We start from the raw sequence: 17,068 nt of genomic DNA, 5'->3' as shown, positions 1-17,068 counted from the left end.
GCCCCCTCTGGGCCTCACCTCAGACGTGTTCTCTGCCGGGGGCTTCAGCCACTTAGTATGACTTCCACCACTTGCCAGGAGTGCCCGCTGCTCAGTGGGGAGGCCGGGTTGTGGGGAATCAGGGAGGTCACCCCCCGAGGGCCCAGCCTCCGTGATAGTCTTCACCTCAGAGACTGCTGAACTTGACCGCTGCTCCGGAATTCGGGCCACTCGGAACCTGTGAGGAGTGGTGGTGCAATGATCCCCCCATTAAAGAGGGAACCCTGGGTATAGAAAGGACATTACCTGCCTGGGTCCTACACCAAGTTCATGGATCAGAGCCTGAGCCCGTCCTATATCCTCCTACCCACAGATGAGCCCCCAGCACCCCGGCCCTAGGTTGTAGGCAGACAGTCCTTTGGCCTGAGGGCCCCAAGGTGTGACGGAGGCCAGGACCCTGCGCTGGGGCCCAAGGGCTCGTGTGAGACACAGCAGAGCTGGGAAGACCTGACATCTCCCTGACCACCCCACCCCCCTTCTGCCCAGAGAGGGGCCATCACTGAACGGGATGTTCAGGGCTCAAATAGGGCCCCGTCTCCCCCACCCAGAGTATAACGTCTCTCCCTGACCCTCCTGCGTCTGTGCCCATCTCACCTGCCCACAGACAAGATGGTGATCTCGCCCTGGCGTCCTGCCTTGGCCCCCGCCTTGGGAGCCCTGGCCGGGTTGGGTAGGAGTTGGGGAGTGGGGGCAGCGGCAGCTGCAGCCTCAGGGGACAGCAGCACCTCGGGCCACTTCTTCTGGCTACAGCGGGAGCAGCAGGGGCCGGAGAGCGAGGCCAGGCCCTGCACGGTGTGGAGGTGGTGGCGATGCGGGCAGATGTGTGGTGTGCTGGGGGGGCCCAGCGGCAGCCTGCACGGGGCACAGGTGGGCGCGGTCACCAGGGCAGGCCCGTGCCAGGGGGTCCCAGGCGGTAGCGAAGGGCACTCAGGGTGCCGTGAACACACCCGAGTGGTGACTCCCCCAGGAAGCAGGCTGATTCTGTACGGGCTTGGGGCACCTGCGCACTCACCTGGGCCCAGGCCTGTGGCTGGTCTGCACCAGCTGTTTGCTGTGATACTCCTTGAGCAGCTCCTCCAGGGCCGCCGCATTCTCTGTGGGCAGCGGCCGTCAGAACCTGGCTCCGGGCCGGCGGGGGGGGCTCCCCATGCCCTCCACCCCCGCCCCAGCCGGGGCCTAGCACCTCTCCCTCCACCTCTCATCAGGCAAGAACAAGAAGAAAAGGGGCAGAGCAGGGTGGGACTCTGACCCCCATGGCTGCCTCAGGCTCTGGGAGGAGACCATCCTCTCCCGGGCTTGGCCAAAGGGCCAGACCTTCCCCTCACCTTTCTTCTCTGTGATCAGGCGGACCAGGACCCCAATGGTGTCCTCGTTGGCATCTTCAGCCCTGTAGGCGGGGTTGATCCCTGTGGGAAAAAAGCCAGAACTGTGATCCTGGGGGGGGGGGAGGTCATTGGGGGAGCCTCCGGGCTTGACAGCTACACCAAGATGTGGCAGCAGAGGGCACCCCAGGCCTCCCTACGAGTTGTGCTGCAAGCCTGGGTGTTTCTGCACTGGGGGCCCCCAGGCCTCAGCTCATTATCACTGCTCCCTGCAGAGTGGGGGGGGTGGGGGGGAGGCTTTTCTGGGGCCTGTTGTCTCCCCTCCACAGCTTCAGGGAGCTGTGGACTATCTTTCCGCCCAGACCCCCTGACAACTCAGGCAAATTCTGCCATTCCAGGCTTATCACATTTCCCTGCACACCACCCTGTCCACATAACTGAGGGCCATTAGGGCCCAAACCTCAAGAGCATGAGAATGAGCCACGTGACCAATCCGAGGCCCACAGCAAACAGCTCCTAGACCTTGCACCCAGGCAGCAGCCAGCAGTTAAAGGAAGACCTAGGCTAGGAAAACAAGTGCAGCCCCAGGTAAAATGGCCTGAGCTGCCGTCTTCCTGCCCCCTCTAGACTGCAGTGTCAGGAGGTGGGAAGGGCTCTGGCCAGCTCCAGGCAGCCTGGGGCACAGGCATGGGAAGCACCATTTCAATCCTGACTTGGCCACAAGGCTCATTGGGTTGTGTATGCACACTGGGCACCCCGGCCCTACCGGCCTTCAAGGGACCGGGGCGGGGGGGGGCGGGCAGGAAAGGGGCCCAGGGCCCTGGGGTGGGGTTGTGAGGAACACATCTCTCCCTCTGGTTCCAGGACTCCTAACTCAAACCACAGCCTGGAGCTGAAACCCGAGCCCCTCATGGGGCCTGCCAAGCACAACTGCCCTGCCAGTGGCTCAGGTCAGAGGTCAGCTTGAGTTCCCAGAACGCGTTCCAACCCTTGAACCACATACACACAACTGCAGCCCCCAAGGAGTCCAGGCCCCTACAGCTGGGCAGGGCCTCACCCAGGGTGCGAATCCTGCTGAAGCCACTTGACTTGTGCTCTGCCCCTATGACCACCTCAGGCCACTTCACCTCTCATTCCACTGTGTCACTCTGTAGGGTCTCCTCTGCATGCTGCACCTCCAGGAAGCCCCCCTGGTTAGCCCTCTGCAGGCCCCTCCCCGTCAGACCCTCTAGGCCAACAGGTTCCCTTGCGCAGCCCCCCGGCTCAGTTGGGCTGGGCTCGTCTGTGCCCTCTGGCCTCCCCACCCAGACGCCAGGCCAGGCCTCACCGCTGCCTCCACCTCCAGGGCCGGGCCCAACCTCCTTGTGGGCCGTGCAGTGGTAGCCCTTCCGCTTGAGCAGGTTACACACCAGGATGCCCAGCAGCCCCATGAGGCAGAAGACAGGCACGATGGCAATAACCGCGTACTGGGCCGCCGTCTCCTCAGGGCCGCCTGCCCGTGTGCTGTTCCCAGGCTGCCACGTGTCCCCAGCGCGGGTGGCCCCTGCTGCTACCTCCACGCCACGTCGGGCCCGCCGTCCCCGCTCTGAGCACCACAGAGGATGGAGGCATGGAGGAAAGATGGAGGCAGAGAGGCCCCAGGGCCTGAGTTAAAGGGGGGAGGGGGGCACTAAGGTGTCGGAGCTGCCTACCGCCCACTCTCCATCATGCTGGGGAAGCAGCGGCCAGCTCCCCGCCAGCACGTGTTTTTGGCCGTCTTATCAGTCAGCCAGAGCAAGGCCTCCTCAGGCCTCAGGACAGCCAGACCCTGAGCCCCGTGGTCCATCCCCCTCACTCTGGGGTGAACAGACAGCACGCGAGCACATGCCTGGGCACACGGGCCCCGGCTCCTGCCTCCCCACGACTGGGTCCATGAGGGAGCTGCCTCAGAAAGTGACCGACAACAGGTGAGAGGGGTGTGTGCTCACACGTATCTGCACGTGTCTGAGGGGATGAGGACAGGAGACAGGAAGGATGTGAGCCCCTCAGCGCCCCCGACCCCCGAGCTGTGGCCGCCACCTGCTAGATGGTCTCTGCCACTCAGAAACAACGTGAGCAGACACACCGCCAGTGGGACAACCGATCACATCCTGCCAGACACCCTCTGGCTGCACACCCTTCCCTGGGCTCAGGGTTGAGGGCCCCACTGTCCCGGATGGACACCGCGGGGGCCCCTGGGCTCAAGCTCACTGGATCCCCTCCTATACACACCCTCACCAGTCCTAGCCCCCATTGCTCACTCACCAGAGCAGCTGCGAGTACCCAGAGGTGTCCAGGAGCATGGATGACAAGGGACATGGGGGACCCCCGAAGTGGCAACCCATCTGCAGGGAGAGGAGACATCACTGAGGCCCAAAAACTCTCCTTAAGAGAGGCTCCTGCCAGGCACACTCACTGGTTCTGACCCATCCCATTTCGCAGACGGGAAGACTGAGGCCTGCTCGGGGGGGGGGGGAGGTGAGGCTGGGACCCCAGGACCCAAAGTCCTGGTCAGCTAGCCACGAGTCCTCAAGCCCCACCCCATGGCTCACCCAGGCTGGCAGTCTCCACATAGTGTGTCTTGAGTCGCTGTGCCTGCCTGGGCCTCCAGCCTCCCTCGAGGGCTGCAGCGGGAGTGGGCCTGGCACGGGCCCGGGCCCCACGAAGCAGAGAAAGTGCCCGGGGGACAGGACCTGCATAATGTGCCCTGCCCCAGGTCCTGTGGGAGGGAAAGGGTGAGAACAAAGCCAGGCCTCAGGTCCCTGGGAAGCCAGGTCTGGAGCATGCGCCCCTGGTCCTCAGCAGTCTTCCCAGGACAGGGCGGATGGGCGCGGCAAGCTCACCAGGTTGGGCTCCTTCCCAGGTGGGCACTGCCACGGGGTCGTTGACAGTGGAGAGGCCAGAGGCCAAGGCAGCAGCTGGAAGAACAGCGGGCAGGACACACTGAGAGAGCAGAAAGTGCGGGGGTGTGGCACCTCTGGGGCCATCTGCCCACCCCCCACTTCCTAATACCCCGGGAGTGGGGACCACTGACCACTCGGAGCCAGCCTCCAGGTTTCAGGGACACTCTCTAACCTCCCTCCCTCATGCTGCAAATAAAACCTGCCTGTCCCATACCTGCGGCATCACCGCGGCCTAGATAGAAAACCCTATCCGCTTCTGGAAAGTGCTGGAAAACCCCAGACAGGGCCAGATCAGGATCTCAAGCCCTCAGGTCCCTGAGTCACACCCATTCCAGCTAACCAGAATGATAAAGAGGAAAGGCTTCCGAATTCCTCTCTCAAGTACTGTCCCCCTTCCTGCTGCTGTGCCCCCCACCCCCCCAGCCCCTGTTCATCATCCCGGGGGCCGAGTCTGCAGCTGGTGCTTCCTATTCTGGGCCCTCAAGAGAGTCTTTGGGACCACATCCTCCGTGACCTCTCCACAAAAAGCCAGCCAGTTCACACTCCTGCACCCACACAGGGCGGGATACATCCCAAGGAAGGGATCTCAATTTGCAGCCCCAGGCACATTCCACTGAGAGGTCCCTCTGCTCCCCATTCCAGAATGAACTACCTGCCCTGAATCCCTCCTGCTGTGGGGAGATCCTCCCCGCAACTTGTCTTCCAATTTGGCCCCAGCTCGGGATAACAGGCACGGGGTAAAGCCAGCTGCCCTGGAGGGCAGAGGGAATATCACGCAGGAGGCTCTGGGGCCCTCCTCAGGCCCCAGATCTGGCTCCCAGCACCTGCCAAGCTGTGTAACCAACCTTGGCATGGCTGCTGGCATGGGGTCCCCGAGCATGGAGGGCTGGGCTACAGGGCTCTGCACCAGGATCCCAACCCCAACTCACCACAAAAAGGCAGGACAGGGGCCAATGTGGCGGGCTCAGCTTCATCCTCAGGCCCCTGGGAAGGAAGGAAGAGAGGCTCAGCAGGAGGTGGGAGGGGGCAGGCAGCTGTGGTCTGCCCTCCCGGCACTGCTTCCAGGACAAGACTAGACGGCAGTTGGCAAGGTGTTGTGCGGCAGGCTAAGCTGGGGTAGTCTGGCCTAGACTCCTCACACTCCCTCTTTGCCCGCAAACCTGCGTAGAGGTGGGGGTACGCTGGCTGGGGCTAGCCTCCCAGGGCAGCAGAGGGGGGAACAGAGGGCTCTGCCAGGTTTGGGGGGCTTCCCGGAAGAGGAAGGGCTTCCTTCCCCTTCCATAAATAGCCAGGTGCACTGGGACAGGGGCAGGGGGGCCTGGGAGGAAGGAAGCCTGCAGCAGCAGTCCTGGCGGTTTGGGCTGAGAGGGCCTGCCATCCTCTCATGCCCAGACCCTCACCTCATCTCTAGCTCCCAGGCTCCCACCCCTTGGACCTCCTTGTGGGCCCTGGCCTTTCCTGCTTTTCTGCCTTCACTTTTGCGGTTTCTGCTCCAAGGAAGGCCCTTTCCCCCAGCCATCAAAGACCAACACGAAGGCCTCTCTTTCCAGAAGCGTCTCTAGATTTCCCTTTCCCCAAAGCTCCTGCATGTCTCCCTACCCCACCCCATCACAGTCCTGGTCCCCCTACGTGTCCCATTCCCGACCCGGCGGTCTTCTCCGCCAAAGGATGTGGAAGGATGTGTCCAACACTGGGGTGGGTCTGACTGCGACTCTGGGGCAGGAGCAGACCTTCTGCTGTCCTAGCGGCCAGCATTCAGCCTTCTGTCCTCTCTTGGTCACCTACTACTGCCCTTAGCACAAGTAGTAGAAGACAGACACTGTCCCTGTCCTCAGGGAGCTTACATCCCTGTTGACCAATGGCCAACAGATGAATGGGGAACGTCCCCCTGCCAGATGGTGGGGAGTGCCAACAAACAGTAAGGCAGGGTGAGGGCGCAGATGGCCACTGGCCTAAGGTTGAGCACCCAGGCTCCGGGTATGGCGTCCTCTGGAGAGAAGCCTCTAGCCAGTACACAGGTTGAAAGAGTAGGATCGGGCATTTGGTTTAGACAACAAAAGGGGCCGCGACAGAACGAGGGAGTCCCCATCACGTATTTCCAGGAGGCCTGCCTTCAGGCTCAGGAAGGGGAAGGAAGCTGGATTTGTCGGGCCTCCGCCACAGGCCACACAGCTTCTAACCCCTAAGGGGCGGCCAAGCCCCTGGCCCAGGGCCCCCAGCAGAGTGAGGGGACCCCACCTGGAGCCCCATGCTGCGAGCCCGGTGGGAGAAGCGCCGTGTGCAGTCCACCCCGGGCCCCACGCGAGCCCCTCAGGCCTACAGTGGCCTGGCCTTCCCATCAGGAGGGAAGAAGCCCGAGGAAACTGATCCCCTCCCCGCCCTCGGGCGGCGGGGCAGCCAGGGGTTTGAATTACACCACAGAGGAGGGGGAGGGGCTGCAGGCACAACAGCCGGGGACTCTCCAGGTCACTGGCAGCGCCTTTGGGCCCAAGGCCAGCTCAGGGGAAAACGGGACAGAAGGTCGGGCCACAGCCTGGCAGTCAGCTCCCACCCAGCGGCATACCCGGCCCCATCCCCCGGCCCGGCCCCTCCTCTGACTTGGTCACAAGTCTTCCTTTGCAGTTTCTGGCCCAAAGTGGCCCTTCCCCTACCCAGGCCCAGCTCCCGCTCAAGCCCTTCTCCGCATGAAGATCCTTCTTCATAGGATCTAATCCACAGACTTGACCACGAGCCCCAAGGCTGCAGGCTGGCCCCACAGCGGCTGGGGCAGGGGTGAAAGGAGGCACAAGAGCTCCAGAGGAGAGGGCCCCAGTGCCACCTCTGGCCCTGCCTGGCCCCCACTGGGTGACCCGAGCCCACACGGAGGGGCTGTGCAGCTGCTTACCTCCAGGCAAATGGGGAGCTGTGATCTCGAGACTTCCAGGAGGAAAACGGGGGTCCAAAGGCCCAGACTCCAAGCCAGCAAGGGCCCACTCAGGCCCATTCACAGACACCCGCCGCCTAGCGCCCTGACGCCTTCTAATTACGTGCCTTCTAATTATCCCAAACTGGTACTTACTCCAGTCTGGCCGCCAGAGTCTCTGCTGACAACCGCCCCCCTCCCCAACCCCCACCTGCAGCCAGACGGAGCCCCCCGATGGACCTGTCCAGGCAGGCAGCCCATGCCGGCCACCCAGAACCCCCTCCATGCACACACCTGCTGTTCTGACCGCCCTCTGCGCCCCCTTCCCCCCAAGGCCTCCAGCATCTAAGCCTAGAATCTTGGAATCTTGACTGAGAAGCAACTTCGGATCAAAGCCCCTTGGCTGGTGGGTGTCCGTGAAGTCTCCACCCCTACTCCTCTGCCTAGTCCTAAGGCCAGGCAGTCAGTGACCTTCCAAAGCCTCCAGAGGGCCCCCAGGAAGAAGACTGTCACAGGCGGGCAGACCAAGGCCCACACCAAGGAGCCTCCTAGCCTGGGCCTGTCCCCATTGCCACCAACTCCCTATGGGACCTGAGCCCCTGCTTCACCTTGCTGGGTCTCAGTAACCTCATCTGCAAGATGGGGATAGTTCTCTCCCAGGGCAAGACTGCGCTGAGGTTTACAGGAAGTAATGAGCCTAACGCCGGTCCTGTCATTTCCTCCCCCATCGCTCCCCTCTTTCCCTCTGCACCTCAGGCCCAGGTTTGTAATTAAGTATCTGTTTGCTTACTTGTTTCATGCTGCTCCCCACTCCTCACCCCCCCCCCCCCCCGACCCCGACAGCAGCAAGGGCAGGGTGTCTGTTTCATTTACCGCAAAACCCTCCCCCAGCAGTGTCTGGAGCAGGAAGCCTCTGCAGGACAGGCTGGGGTGGGGGTGGGGGCTTCCTCACAGGCAGTCCACCCCCACCTCCAAAAATGCCCGAACAATCAGACCCAGAAATTCCCTGGAAGAAAACCAGCTAGCGAAGCCACGACCAGGGCGGCGGAGCCCCAGGGAGGTGCAGCCCTGGAGGCCTCAGAGAAAGAGGAAGCTGGGACAGCACCCAGCCCCGGGGGCAGCTTCCCCTTTCCCAGAGCTGCAGCTCGGTGGGGTCACGAGGCCCCAGCCTGGGGCTCTCCTCTCCAGGCTCCCTCTCCAAGCTCACCCTGGCCTCCCTCGGAAGTTCCACAGTATCCCAAAGATCTCCCACCTCCCAAACGTCACCCACCACCCCTCGCCCTTGGCCTCCAGTTCAGCCCCAAGTACAGCCTAGGTATCTTAACATTGGGATCTGGCCCCTGCCCCCCCCCCCCCAGCCATTCTGGGCTTCTTTCACTCCCTACGCTTGCCTCTCTCCCCGAGGCACTGGTACCTGCTGTTTCCTCCACCCAGAAAACCTTCCCATCACCTGGCCAACATCTACTCTTCCTTCGGAGCTCAGCTCAAAGCCACTTCCTCCTGGAAGCCCCCCTTATGCATTCATCATCCTGCATGTAACCATTCTGTTTACCCAGCCTCTCCCCCGACAAACTCCATGCCCAGTGCTCAGCACAGGGCCTGGCTCCGGTGAGTGGATAGCTATATAGTGAACTGGGGATAGCTAGGGGGACGGATGGGGAACAGGGATCAGGCGAGTATATAGCTTCTGCCAAGGCTAGGAGGGCCCAGAGGCTGGAGTTAGGCAGGGGGGTTTGAAACTGGATCTGAACACCTGAGCTAACCTGGGGGAGAATCAGCCTGCCTTGCTCTGCTCTTCACTGGCTCTGTGGCTGTGGACACCCCCTCTCCCACCAAGACAGAGGGCTGGTGTGAGGCCAAGAGACTTCACCTTAAACATTCAGCACAGGGCCTGGCACAGTCACCCCTCAATAAGCATTCACCATACCTCAGTTTCCCCATGTGTAAATTACGGAGCGGGGAACGGCACACACTTGACAGGCAGGTGTGACGTATGAAAGCTTCTCCATTTACGTACAATGCTTGGCCCAGAGCCTGGTACGCAGGAGGTGCTGGATTAGCCATGGTGAGGATCTGGGAGGAAGGAGGGTGTACGAAGGGAGAGAGGTCTGGAAAGGTAGGGGGTCAGAGCCCAGGTCACACCAAGACTTGGATGCAAGCTGAGAAGCCTGCACTGCCCTCGGGGCCTATGGGAGAAGGGTTAGGAGGCGGGGGAGAGGTATGGAACAATTTGCCTCTCAGAGGGCTCCCTGGGCTGCCTGCCAAGGAGGCAGGACTGGGGAGACAGAGGTGGGAGGCAGGTCCCCACGTGGAGCAGGGGGTGGGAGGCAGGTACTTCTGTTTCCCAGCCAGGGGCCCTAGGGCCTGTGGACCTCCCTGTAGCCTCCAGAGGCTAGAGTTGCCTGGAAACACATCTGGACACAGGCCTTCCTTGGCAGTGGCCGAGACAGAAAGACAAAGGCCGCCCATCAATAGAGAAATCCAGGTTAGCAAGCAACCCAGTGGTTCCCTGGCAACTGGGGCTGAAGTAGGGCAGTGTCCACAGTGGGTGGCGGCGAGGGCAGCTAGGCCTGCCTCTTCGCCATCCTTCCTCCACCCTCGCAGGGAAGGCAACTGACTCTCATTCCCTTGGGGTCTGTCTGGGTTGCTCTACACCTTACAGAAGAGATGAGCATCCCTGTTTCACACCCAGGTAAACTGAGGCCACAGGCGATCACTTGTATGGGTCACAGAGCCAGGGAGTGGTGATGCAGGGACAGAGCCCAGGTCTGGCTGATTCTCCCTCCCCCCTGACTCCTGAGCCCCCTTACCTTGGAGCCTAGCCTAGGCCCTGGCATGTAGCGCATGTTCTCCGAGGGTCTGTCAGCTTGACGGCAGAGGCTAGAGGGAGCTAGTGGTCCACAGAAGCGGTTCATGGAGAGGCCATTACAGAGCAGCCGGCGGGCCCCGGGGAGGAGGTGCTGCCCACCCCCCGTCCCGGGGACCTCTGGGGCCTCTGGGGCTTCCCCGCATCCATCCTCATCTGCATGCTGCCCCAGTCTGCACCAGCTCCTGCAGGAGAAGGCACTAGCACCGGGGAGAAGCAAGAAGCCCCGGGGAGGCTGGGAAGAGGACGTCTCCGGGGGGCGGCCAGCTCCTCAGGCTGCTGCCAGGTGGGGTCTAGAGCTGTGCGGAGGCTAGCTCAGGGCCACTCAGTGAGAAGGGCAGCCCCAACCCACCCCGGCCTTGGGCAGCCATGGTTTCCCAGGCCACAACCCTTGGGTAAGGACCCCATGCCTGTGCACCCCAAATCCTACACCAGGGCACACCAGACAGCGGCTGTTCCCTGCCTCCCCCCCCCCCCCCGTGGGGTGCTCAGCATGGTTCTGGCCCTCACTTCAGGCCGCCACACAGCCTGCACTTTCGGGGGCTTGGGGAGATGAGGTGGGCAGGTGCGGCTGAGGGAGCTAATTGGCCCTTGAGACAAAGAAAAGGCTGAGGTGGCCAGACTAGGCCGACCCAGCTCCTCCCAGTCTGGTGTGGGACAGATGCAAAGCCCGCCCCTTCCCTAGCTGAGTCTGGGGCTGGGGCTGGCGCTGGGGCAGGGGGGTGCTAAACCACACAGTCATCTCTGGGGCAGAGCTGGGGCTCCTCAAACCCCCTCACTTACTGCATGCCTCATTCCCATTGCAGGCCTCAAAGACAGGCTCCCAGGTTTCACAAATGAGGAAACTGAGGCTCAGAGAGGCTAAGGAGTACCCTCTAACAACTTGGTCTCAAAGGAGACAAGGTTTACCCCCCAGGAGTGGGGGCAGGCAGCCCTTGTCCTCGCCACGCCAGGCTCCGGCAGGCCCCACTGCGGCCCAACACCCGACTGCTCAGCGCCCCGGGCCTCCCGCAGGGAGCCTGGGCCAGCCCTGGGCTGTCTCCCCGGCCCCAGGACAGGATGGCAAGGGGCCCGGGAGGGCTGGAGGACAGCCCACTGCCCACCCACTCGTGCTAGTTACCTCTTCCCCAGCCGCACAGCTGGTACTGACCGCTAATATGCAGGCCTGACCCCATCACCCCAAGCGCAGAGAGGCTTCACGAGAGACTGAGGGGAGACCGCAGGCCCAGCCGGCCCTGTCCTCCGGCTCCTCTAGACTTCGGGTGCTGGGGAAAGAGACCCCTCTCCCCAGCAATCCCAGGTCAGGCGGCCCTAACCAACGGCCACTGAGGAAAGGGGTCAGCACTGGCGGGAAGTTGGGCTCCGGAGCAGTCGATCCTGGGTTCAGGCTCTGGTTCGTCGCTTAGCAGCTCTGGAACCTTGGGCAAGTTACTTCCCCTCCCTGAGCTTCAGGGCCCTCTGCAAACAAGGGCTCTGGCCCCTGCCTCCAGGGGCTGCGGGGACAAGCGGAGCCTGTAAACAGTGCTGACCAGGGCCTGGCCTGACGACCCTCCCCCGAGCATCAGTTCCCACCACAGCCCACGAGGGCCAGAGCAAGAGCCAAGCTCAGAATTCAGCAGCACCCAGGCAAGGTCATCCAGTGGCCTGCGGAGCAAGCAAGGGTGCTTTAGGGAACCCAACGTCAGTCCCAGCAGCACGAGGAGAGGAGCCCGGCCTCCCAGGATGGCTCCGGGGGCCCATTTCCCAGCTGCTGTAAGCCTGCGCCCACGTGCTCCCCGACCAGCCGAAGCCGCAGTCAGGACCCAGCCCCACATCCCGAAGCCTCAGTTTCCTCCCCTGTAATTTGGGAGAGCTGTGCTTGTTCAGCTGACCTCTTGGCTGGAGGATCCAGAGTTCATAGGGGAACAGTGGCTCTTCTTACAATCAGGCTTCAGCCCAGGTGCCACCTCCTGCACGAAGCTTTCCCGGCCTCCCTGTCTGGGCGGACCCTCCCCTCTCCTGGCCCCTTCAGCCACCCGGGATCTCCCTGGAGGAAGGCAGGCAGGCAGGCAGGCAGGCAAGCGTATGCAGGAAGCTGGGCACAGAGCAGGGCCAGGCCCCTCCCTCCACTCATTGCTCCTTCTCACAGTGACCACAATATACAGACCCAAGCTTAGGTCCTTCCTTCTGGAAGCCCTCCTTCCTTCTCTCTCCACCCACACAGTCAGACCCTGCTTCTAACTGGCTGCAGAGGCCCCTCCATCCCTCTCTCTGTGCCAAGTACTCAGGGCACACGCTCACGGCCACATGGGCAGTTTATTTATAGAGCTCTCATCTTTCCCAGGGTGGCCCAGGAAAGAGCTCTGGCCTTCCAGGCAGACAGACCGGGGTTAGGATCCCAGTGACACTAGGGTCTTGCAAGTCCCTTCCCCTCTCTGGGCCCTCCTTTCCCTGCCTGTACCTGGAGGAGACTGCTGACCCTCAGGACATGACGCTAAAGATGTGCGAGCCTCAGGGGTCCTAATCCCAGGGCTGGGCACACAGTAGGGATGCAGCACTGGCTCCCTCCTGTCCTCCTTGTCACCCCAGCCAGTGGCACTGGGACCAGGCCCAGGCACCCAGGGCCTCAGCAAACAATGGGTGCTGAGCTCAGCCAGAGACCTCATCCCACTCACCCCGAATCCTGAATGGGGGTGGGGCCAGATGGGCCTTGCTGGCTGATCTCAGGCAAAAGATCCATACAAAGACTCCATACAGGAGTCTGGCCTTATCCAGCCAGGCCAGGCGCTGAACAGCCCCACCACTTCCCCCTCCCAAGGCAGGTAGCCAGCACGGTCCTTCTGTGGAAACTGACGCCAGAATTGTCAGACAGCCCTTGCCTCCGCGTGGAGACAGGGCAAGGCAAGATCTTGAGTGCCAGGCTCCAGCAGCATGGCTGTGGGACTCAAACTAGGTCTGCTCCCCTCTGCCCTGAGTCTCAGCTTCCCAATGAACAGCTTGGGGAAGAAGGGGATCCTCTGTCAGTGCTGTTGAGACCTGAGCCCAGGGCCTGGCACACAGCAGGGAATCTGCTGGCCCAGAATGGGGGTCTTGTCTGAGGAGGGCCCATGGCAAGCACCAGATAGATGTGCCGCTACAGAAAGGATGGCCATGAGTCTTCGCCTCCAAGCTCCCAGCACACACGCAGGAGCATCGGAGACTCTGGGTGCAAACCTCCCTGTGCATCCCACCCAGCACAGAGTAGACCCTCGGTGGCTGCCCTTCCTCAGGAAGAGGCCTGGCCAGCACAGATATGGCAGCAAGAGAGGGCAGGCTTCTGGCCGGGGCCGCCCTACCCAGCTGGGTATGCAATGCCCATGAGTGCCCCACACCTGAGTCTATTCCCAAAGGTGAGGGGGGACACCTGGCAGGTGGACCACAACAAAGAGGAGAAACTAACATTGGGCTGGGAGGGCTTCCTGGGTGAAGGGAATGTACCCTGAATGGCCAGGAGGGTTCTAGAAAGAGGAGACAGCAAAAGCAGAGGCAGAGTCGAACCGAGGCATCTGGTAGGGAGAGATGAGGGTGAAGATGTAAAGTTCAAAAGGTCTTGGAAGGAAATGTCGAGGCTAGGATGAGGAGTCTGGACTATATTGTGTAGGCAAAAAAGTAAGTGGCCCTAGGGAGGGTGCTCTGACGGGGCATGGAAGAACTGGAAATGGAGGCAGGAGGCTAGCACAGGTGTCTGGGCCAGAGCGGGACGTAAGAGGGAGCTGTGATTTTGTGAAGGTGTGTCTTGGGCCACATCCAGGCTGCCGGGGGATGTGTGGCAGCCCCGAAGGTAGGTAGGGGCCCTGTCTGGAGGGTGAGAGCCAGAATAAGAGGGTTCTGGGGCCCTTGGGTAAGTCTCGGCCCTTCTCAAACCTCAGTCTCGCTCACTCGCTCTGGAAAAGGAAGCTGACCCTACCAGCAGGGGCAGAGCGCTGACTGCCCCTCAAAGTCTCCCCTCCTTGGCCAAACACAGGTACCTCCCTCCGGCAACTATCAGATGAGTCCCAACGGGGACCATGTGTAGAAACCCAGCCTGGGCCCACTGTCATCCTGGGAGGCCCAAGTTCCCAGAAAGGTCTAGCTTGGGCGGGGCACAGGATAGGGCTGGGAGGGCCTCCATCAGGGCTAGGACCGGAAGAGGAGGCTAACCCTTCCCCTCTCCCAACCCCTCCCTGGGCCCTGAGCTATTTCCCTGTTTGCTGGGGATGGAAATAACTCAGGCTCAGCCCCAGGAGACCAAGATAGCTATTCTGATCAGCCCCAAGAAGCACAGCTCCAGTCATTCCAGAGAGGACCGAGGGACACCCTGACCCCCCAGCTCCAGCTCTCGGCCAAGCGGCAGCAGTGGTGACAACTAGCAGGGGCCTCTGGGAAGAACAGAGAGACTGAAGGACTGAGAGCGTGGTGCAGAAGCTCAAGGTCACCCCTGGCCTGCCCCCCACCACAGCATGTGGGGAGATTTGGGAAGGTGCCCCTAGAGCAACTCTGAATAGGGGAATAAAGCCTCTCCAGTATGGTGAAGGTCAACTGGGATTCTCAACTATCCTTGCCCCCCCCACCCCCCGCCCAGAGCCTGGGCTGTGCTGCTGACTCCTGACCCTCTTTGTAGCTATGTGGATGCTCCCAAAACCAGTTGCAGGCTCTAGAAGACAGGAGACAGGCCTCTCTGGTGACCTCTGGCTAGGGGTGAGACCTGTGGGAAGGGAAGAGGAGGAGGAACAGGAAGACCACATAACCGACCCACCCACAATGTTTCAGACATGTGCAAATACACACCACACTCAGAACTCACAAAGGCACACTCTGACAAGGCCTTGCTTGTCAGCCCAGGTTTGAGAGAAGCCTAGATAAGCCATGAACAGATATTAGAAAGGTGGGTGGCCCTCTCCAAGCATCTCACAGGGTTTTGGGGGCAGAAAACCTGAATTCTAATCCTGGCACTGTCCTGACTCTGCATGACCTTGGGCAAGTCCCTTTGCTTCTCTGAGCCTCGGTTTCCTTCTCTGAAAAATAGTCACATCTCAGAACCACTGTGAGGATTCAGCAAGAGTACACCATAAAGTGTTCAGCATAGCACCTGGCACCCTCTATCCTCGCCCCAACGCAGAATGCAACCAACATTTTCAGAGGAGAACAGAACTTCCAGATCCTTTAGCAGGTATCCCCTCACCCCACCTGGTCTAGAGAGCCCAGTTTCCATTCCACTCTGCATGAACCCAACAGACCCTCTTGTGGAGATGGGAGCCTCATAGGGTCTGGCCCAGACGGTGAAGGGGCCCTGCTCCAGCTCTCCAAATCAGACACCACTCGTGGGGAACAAGTCCGTATCCCCTCTCCCCGCACAAAGGGAACTGAAGGAGACCGAGGCCAGAGAAGTCAATGTCTATGGATCAGAATTCTGGCTTGGTTTGAGGAGCCGTACTTCCATCCCTGTCCCCAGCAGCCCCTGGGCCACTGTGTCCCCAGCAGCCAGCCTGCCCCCACCCCCCACTGCAGTCTTTCTGCCTGGAGGGAGGGAGGGGAGAACAGAGGCAGTTGACCCAAAAACAATAGAGGATCCCAAAGTGATGATTCACAGTCCATTCACAGCCCAACACCTCAGTGTGCAGAAGGGGAGACTGAGGCCCAGTTGGGGCAGGGTCTGAGGAAGATGGGCCCAGTGAGAATACAGGTTACTGGGGACAAAGCTTTGCCAGGCGTCTGGGACCTCAGTGTGTGAGTGTGTGTGTTTGGGTGGTGGAGCCTGAGGCTACCTCAGAGCCCCCCAGCTGCTGCCAGAAATGTCAGTCACCTCACCAGATGCCACCCAGGCTTGGCCTCCTCTCCCTCTTCCAGGGCAAGTCACTCTGGGTCCCCCCCACTGACTAAACGGAGATGCTGAGAGGTGCCCTCTTGGGGACAGTTCTGGAGAGACCCCTCGCCTCCCCTCCTCCTCCTCCCTCCATCTACAGGCAGGTGTTTGAGGCCCCTCCTCTTTCGGCCTCTTACTCATTCCCCTGAGGCCCGTACACACGGACTGACGGACGCGGACACGGACACACACACACACACACACACGGACAATACTTGACCCAACAAGCACACTATGGCTCCAGGGATTTGGCGGCTGGTCCTCACAGTCACTTGGGGTTCCTCTCCCTCTATTTCACACTCACTCGCATTAGGGAGGCGCTCTGGCCCTGCCTTGGTCACGTCCCAGGCCACACACAGACTCAGTGACCGGGGACTCACAGTAAGCTGGGGTCACGGTCACCCGCAGGGACCTGGGGTCTCTCTCACACAATCACACGCGCTCACTCGGCCTGTCAGAGACACACAGAGCCCCTCTGTGTCTCCCGCTTGGCCCCGGCGTCACCGTGGCTCAGTGTCCCGGCCACACGGTCTCCAGGGCTGGGCCGCCTCACGCGCCGTGTCACCCACAGTCACGGGCTGACACCGTTCAGAACCCCCCCTTTCGGCCACCCCGCGCCGCCGCCGTCCCGTCCCGCACCCGTTCCTGGTCTCGGTCCAAGTTTCCCGGGCCGGGGGCGTCTCCGAGGCCCGCCGATTCCTCAAACTGCAAGTCCCGCCGCGGCTTCGCCACCGCGCACGGCCGGGCCTGGAGTCGCGGCCGGAGGACGCGCAGGTCCCGGGGCATGGGTCTCAGAGGCGGGTGGGGACCGGTGCGCGGAAGACGCCGGGACAGGACGCGGGGGCGGGGGGGGGGCGCTCTGGGCCGGGGCTGCGGCATCCGCCGCGCCGGCCAACTTCCTCAGAGATGCGGGGAGGCAGGGGCGCCACTCGGGTTCGCACCCCTCTAGCCCCGGCAGCGAGAAGCACACCCCAGGCTGAGGCCCCGCGCGCCCTCCTTACCTGGCCGCCCCGCAGCAGCTCCCAGCAGGGCCCCAGGGTAAAAGCGCAGCCCCGGGCCCGGCTCTGCGAGCGCACGAGCGGCCGCGCAGGTTGCGCGCCTTTTGAATGAATCGCCGGCCTGGCCGGGAAGGTGCGCAGCCCCGCCCCCGCGCGTCAC

General features: G+C 61.9%; 1 protein-coding gene across 5 annotated transcripts in view; it reads right to left on the bottom strand.

Annotated features, from left to right (window-relative positions):
• The window catches only part of RELT (RELT TNF receptor), a 24,510-nt gene extending 7,442 nt beyond the window's left edge, over nt 1-17,068 (bottom strand). Inside the window, exons 1-10 of one of the 5 annotated variants that reach the window (XM_036119492.2) lie at nt 16,912-17,067; nt 5,212-5,266; nt 4,223-4,297; nt 3,932-4,098; nt 3,645-3,724; nt 2,689-2,946; nt 1,365-1,445; nt 1,052-1,133; nt 634-891; nt 19-217 (exon numbers count right to left, since the gene is read on the bottom strand). In XM_036119492.2, the coding sequence (XP_035975385.1) occupies nt 19-217; nt 634-891; nt 1,052-1,133; nt 1,365-1,445; nt 2,689-2,946; nt 3,645-3,724; nt 3,932-4,098; nt 4,223-4,297; nt 5,212-5,256 (1,245 nt within the window). In that variant the 5' untranslated portion in view covers nt 5,257-5,266; nt 16,912-17,067. Of the gene's footprint in view, nt 1-18; nt 218-633; nt 892-1,051; nt 1,134-1,364; nt 1,446-2,688; nt 3,006-3,644; nt 3,725-3,931; nt 4,099-4,222; nt 4,298-5,211; nt 5,267-7,166; nt 7,315-16,911 lie in introns of those variants that run through there. The other 4 variants (XM_078058525.1, XM_078058526.1, XM_078058528.1 and 1 more) reach the window with 4 other exon arrangements.

Source organism: Halichoerus grypus, chromosome 11 (assembly GCF_964656455.1).
Source record: "Halichoerus grypus chromosome 11, mHalGry1.hap1.1, whole genome shotgun sequence".
NCBI lineage: Eukaryota > Metazoa > Chordata > Mammalia > Carnivora > Phocidae > Halichoerus > Halichoerus grypus.
Note: the sequence above shows the minus strand (reverse complement) of the source record. Positions and strands in the feature narration are given on the sequence as shown.